The 5,407-nt window shown below is 41.5% G+C and overlaps 1 protein-coding gene across 1 annotated transcript; it reads left to right on the forward strand.

Annotated features, from left to right (window-relative positions):
• The first annotated feature begins 1,711 nt into the window (after positions 1–1,711).
• LOC131248951 (pentatricopeptide repeat-containing protein At2g45350, chloroplastic-like) lies at positions 1,712–4,391 on the forward strand. Its single transcript, XM_058249479.1, has one exon. It carries the CDS (start codon positions 2,047–2,049, stop codon positions 3,991–3,993), a length of 1,947 nt encoding a protein of 648 aa, XP_058105462.1. The 5' UTR covers positions 1,712–2,046; the 3' UTR covers positions 3,994–4,391.
• Positions 4,392–5,407: the final 1,016 nt, after the last annotated feature.

A 5,407-nucleotide genomic window follows, 5' to 3' on the forward strand; every position in this document is an offset into this window, starting at 1 on the left:
GAAATAAATGAAAAATAAAGATAAATACCCAATTCGTCTATCGAAACAGACGATCGAGGCGGGTAGTCGGTAGGATGTGACCTGATGGGTATGATGAGCTAAATCAAAACTTAGTTGATCATGGATCTATAACTTAATGTTGTGGATATTTAATCTATTCTTAAGGTACTGTAGCAAAAGCCATTATGCAGTAGTGATCTATGCTAGAACTAGGCTATGCTATGCTAAGATAAATGTAAAGTAGATAGATGTGTTCATCGTAGGGTCTCGAGCTCATTTCATGTGCTCATTTTATATCTCGTCGAGGTGGCAAAACCTTTGCTGGGTTTTTTTTTTTTTGTTGATAAAGGATCCTTTGCGTATTTGACTTGTATTGGAAAAGAAAAACTCCATTTAGATTTGAAATTATTGGCTTATCAGATCTTCTTCTCATAGTTGGTCCTGCTACGGAGATTTTCATGACCCACTAAATGGATTGGGCCTAAGAACATCAAGATTCCTTTGATGAAGACAATCAGACCAAGATCATGGACCCGCTAATGAAATCAGGGTCGATCTCGGACCTCAAATCGATCATGGTTGCTCATTTGGTGGCCCCCATCCTCCACTTCCGATCGATGTGTTAGACGGTCCGGATCAAACCACCTCTTGCATTTAATTATCCTTCGGATGGTTTGGAGTGTTGGAGGGATTTGACACTCGATACCGATCTGTTATCAAGCTAGATTAGATGTAGTTCTCCCATTCTCTTTATTCCAATTGAACCACAGTTGGGACTGGATCATCCGACTGATGTGTTTGTCTCTCATGATTTGGGACCAATTCATAGCTGAAGTTGCTTGGATATCGATTCGATCTCTCGTTATTCGAAACCTTCTCGAATGCTACAGACTCTTCGAAAGTTTCTAGCAAGATCTCCCATTTTGGAAGGATTGTGAGAGATGACCTTACTAAGTGTATCAAGCTGGATACGTAATAAGACCTATTATCTTGGTGGGTCTCTTATAGACATGCTTGGCACGCTGCCTCATTAATTGGCATGATAAGCATAGCCACATGGCATTTGCTGATTCATTTTCTTGGTGATGGATGTAAGGATCTGTACCTTCGCATTAATAACAGAATGCGTAATGCTAAAGAAAGATTAAACGAAGATACTCTCGAACAAGAGTTGGATTTTTGCTGGTACTAGCTTTATACTATCAACATATGGTAGCCTATTATTGATCCACATTAGGTGCCGAAATTAGGTCTAAATAATTAGATTATCAAAGAGCTGCTCCAAAATTGGCTTGGTTCCAAGATGTATATTCTATGTTGAATCATCACTTGGTAGGATTAGTACTACTAGTGTCTCCTTCTTAAGTGGGACACCAAGTACATGTATCTTCATAGATTAACCAATCTTTTAGAGGCAGAGTAGATGGTGAATAGATTCCACTCCCTAGTGAATTTATCTCAAATAGGATTTTTTGGCCAACTTAGATAGAAAATATAAATATCAGCTTTATTCAATACTTGTGGAAAACATAAGTATCAGCTTTATTCAATACTTGTGTGCCCCCAAGATGTTTTCAACGGAAGGTTTTCAATCCCCACTGCTTCCTATGGTGTGGTCTACTTGAGCCTTCAATCTACATCTTTTTTGAGCTCAAGCCCTAAAATGACCTTTCAAAATGGATGAACGGCGTGGATAGAACATTACATCTCGGTGGGTTCCACAGAGCCCCTGACGGTACCGTCCGTCTCTCCCTAGGTCCTTGTGTGGGGGTAGTATCCAATCCGCTCCCGTATTATGTTGCACTATTTTCACGAAATAATTTTTTAATAATATGGTGGGCCCCCAGAGCTTGGGTGTTTTGACCCATTCACGATAGGAGCTTCCAGATGAATGGCCTGGATCATTCCACGGTGGGAGGGAAGTGGCAAGTCTCCAGCGGGAGAGCCTTGTTAGCAAAAAGGCGCGAAGAAGAAGAAGTAGAAAACGATCATTAACGGCTTTTTAAAAAGAAGCAGCTACCTACATTGGCCCTCCCGCCATGAGAGATGAATGGCTCTCTCTCGTCTCTTCTCTACAGCTGCCGGAGCCTCAAATCCTTAAAATCCATCCATGCCCGTCTACTGATCGAAGGCTCTATTGCTTCCTCCGACGTTGTCCTCAGCAGAATCCTCCGATCCTATGGCCGCCTCTGCGCCGTTGATCACGCCCGCAAACTGTTCGACCAAATTCTCCAACCCAATGCTTTCCTGTGGACGGCGCTGATTTATGCGCATGTTGAGAACTGTCTCCATGAAGATGCTCTTCTCCTTTTCCGCCGGATGCGGATGGAATCCATGCCCCCGCTGAATTTCACCCTCTCATTGGTCATTAAAGCCCTGGCCCGGCAATTGAGGTTGCGAGATGGGCAGTCCATTCATGGGCTTGTATTCAAATTGGGGCTTGAGTCCGATTCAACGGTGCAGAACTCAGTGCTCGACTTGTACTCGAGGTGCAGGGACGTCGATGTTGCACGCCGTGTATTCGATGGAATGCATTGCAGAGACATTGTTTCCTGGAATTGTATGATTTCTGGTTATTGCAATAATAGTAGAATTGATGTCGCACATGGGCTGTTTGATAGGATGCCGGAGAGGAATGTGGTGTCCTGGACAGCGATGATTTCTGGGTATGTGGCAGCTGGCAATATCACGGCAGCACATGCTCTGTTTGAGCAGATGCCTGTTCGAGACTCTGCCTCATGGAATGCATTGATTGCTGGGTACATGAACGCTGGTGATGCTAAAGCTGCTTGTCGTGTTTTTGAAGAAATGCCAAAACGGGATATCGGATCATGGAATATGATGATTTCTGGCTTATGTAAAGCTGGAGAATTGCATTTGGCGAGGGATATGTTTGATAGAATGCCTGCCAAAAGTGTAGTGTCATGGACTATGATGGTTGATGGGTATATTAGAACTGGGGATGTCGAGCATGCGAGGTGTTTATTTGATCAGATGCCCGAGAAGAATGTGGTCTCTTGGTCTACCATGATTGCCGGTTATGCTAAACATGGACAACCTAATAATGCTTTGAAGCTGTTCGAGCGATTTAAGGAAACAGGCATAAAGCCGGATGAGACTTTTATTTTAGTAATTATCTCAACTTGCTCGCAAGTAGGACTTCTAGACACAGCCGAAGGTATTGTTCATGAATACATAGAACATTCTCAGTTGTCCAATCCACGGTTGGATGCTAGTTTAATAGACATGTATGCAAAGTGTGGGAGTGTCGGAAAGGCCTTACAAGTGTTTGAACATGCTCATAGGAAGGACTTGGTTTGTTACAGTGCTATGATCACAGCTTTCTCCAATCATGGTATGTGTCAAGATGCGATCAACCTTCTCAATGAAATGCTACAAGCGAATATAAGACCTGATGGGGTAGCTTTTATTGGGTTGTTGAGTGCATGTAGCCATGCGGGCCTCATCGATGAAGGCAAGAGGTGCTTTAAACTTATGACTGAGGATTTTAGTATTCAACCATCGGAGAGACATTATGCTTGCATGGTTGATCTTCTTAGCCGTGCTGGGTTCCTTGAAGAGGCGCATAAGCTTATAAGAGATATGCCCATCAAGCCACATTCAGCTGTGTGGGGAGCTTTGCTAGCTGCTTGTAGAGTGCACTGCAATGTTGAGCTGGCCGAAGTTGCAGCGGGCTGCTTGTTCGAGATCGAGCCAGATAATTCAGGTAACTACATTCTTCTTTCCAATGTATATGCTGCTGCTAAACGATGGGATGATGTTGCTAGAGTAAGAACAATGATAAGACAACATGGGGTGAGGAAAAATCGAGGTTCTAGCTGGATAGAGTTGGATTGTGTTGTTCATGAGTTTGTCATGGGAGATATGTCACGCTTTGATTATAATCGAATCCATGCTGTCTTGGATTTGTTACTTGAAGAAATGAAGAATTTTGGGTATGGACTAGAATCCAATCACATCATTCAATGGTAGCGAGGGAAGGGACGGATCAGCCATGTTTGCAAAATATGCAGTGCCTGTTCTTGATTGAGCGCACCATCATTCAATGCCGTTAGGATGTGCACTTAACAGTTTCTCTGAGCTCCAATCCTCCTTATGTGAAGAAAATGTGTATGTTGATCAGGAATGCTGATTTGGTGGGCCATTCAGCTACCATGTGGATGGCTATATCCTAAAGATTGCATTGGTTGGACAATCTTAACCACTGAGTGACCACTGACCAAAAATTCTTTCTGATTGGATGATCCCAACGGTCTGCTAAATGACCTTTTTTTTTTTTAATCAATGAATTTTATAGTGATCACTACATGCTATCTTTTGTACCATGGCAATTAAATAGTAGGCATGCATAACCAGTGTGGCTTTTTATTTGTGGTCCATTCGCTATTTGAATTGTATGGTCCTAGCAATTGCATGTTATGCTGCAATTTCACTCTCATGGGCTATATGGATGTGAGTTGTTTGTGGCACATGCAATCTAGGTCATGTAATGTAAGAGTTTATCTAGGACATGTTGTCTCGTGCCAGATATTCTCTTCTCTGTTGGTGAAACACATATGATATGGATTAAAGATGGAATGTATCACATGTGGAGAGCTTAAGACGGTTGTTAGGACACGACATTTACTGCCAATGTGTAGATTAACACATGTGACTCATCTTTATTCCACCTTTGTACAGGGACATTAAGCTTACTAACAATCAAAATTGGGAATAAATTATTATTATTATTATTATTTAAATATTTCTATTCATAAATGGGTTTGACAAATCATTGACAAGCTATGACTTCTGTCGGACGCAACTTGCATCCAAATAACACCTTAGTTTCCTAGCCAAGATGGTTCATTAAGGATTCTCTCAAGTCAAGTAGTTCAGGTGAATTAGTGACTTGATGAGGAAAACTAGGCTTGTGTTGGTTTAATCGTTGTATTTATCTTCACTTAAACTGAGTTTTGTAGTCCTGCATAGCCTGCAGTGGCCTTGTATCTTGCTGTTGTGGGTTGAGAAGGTTGATGCGGCCATATTGTTAATGGATGAAGTTGGAACCTATAGGCGATATGTACTGATATATATATTTTAAAATATTTTATCTCTACTGCATATAATATTGCTAATAGCTTTTGGACATTTTTAAACTCATAATTAGTCTTTACAACATTGTTTAAGAGGATTTATTTTGTCGTAATAATATAGCTGCTTTGCAGATGAAAAGGAGTCGAGATTTTACTGCACAAAAAGGATGACATAGATTGTAGTTGCTCCACTTCTTTTAGTTCCTGAAGCCCACATCGTACTTAGGGAGACTGCGACAAATGCTTTGTAAGGGCTCACCTTTATGATGGTGTGACATTTACTTCATACATTTATTGTGTCGGCTCATGTC

Source organism: Magnolia sinica, chromosome 6, assembly GCF_029962835.1.
Source record: "Magnolia sinica isolate HGM2019 chromosome 6, MsV1, whole genome shotgun sequence".
Lineage (NCBI taxonomy): Eukaryota > Viridiplantae > Streptophyta > Magnoliopsida > Magnoliales > Magnoliaceae > Magnolia > Magnolia sinica.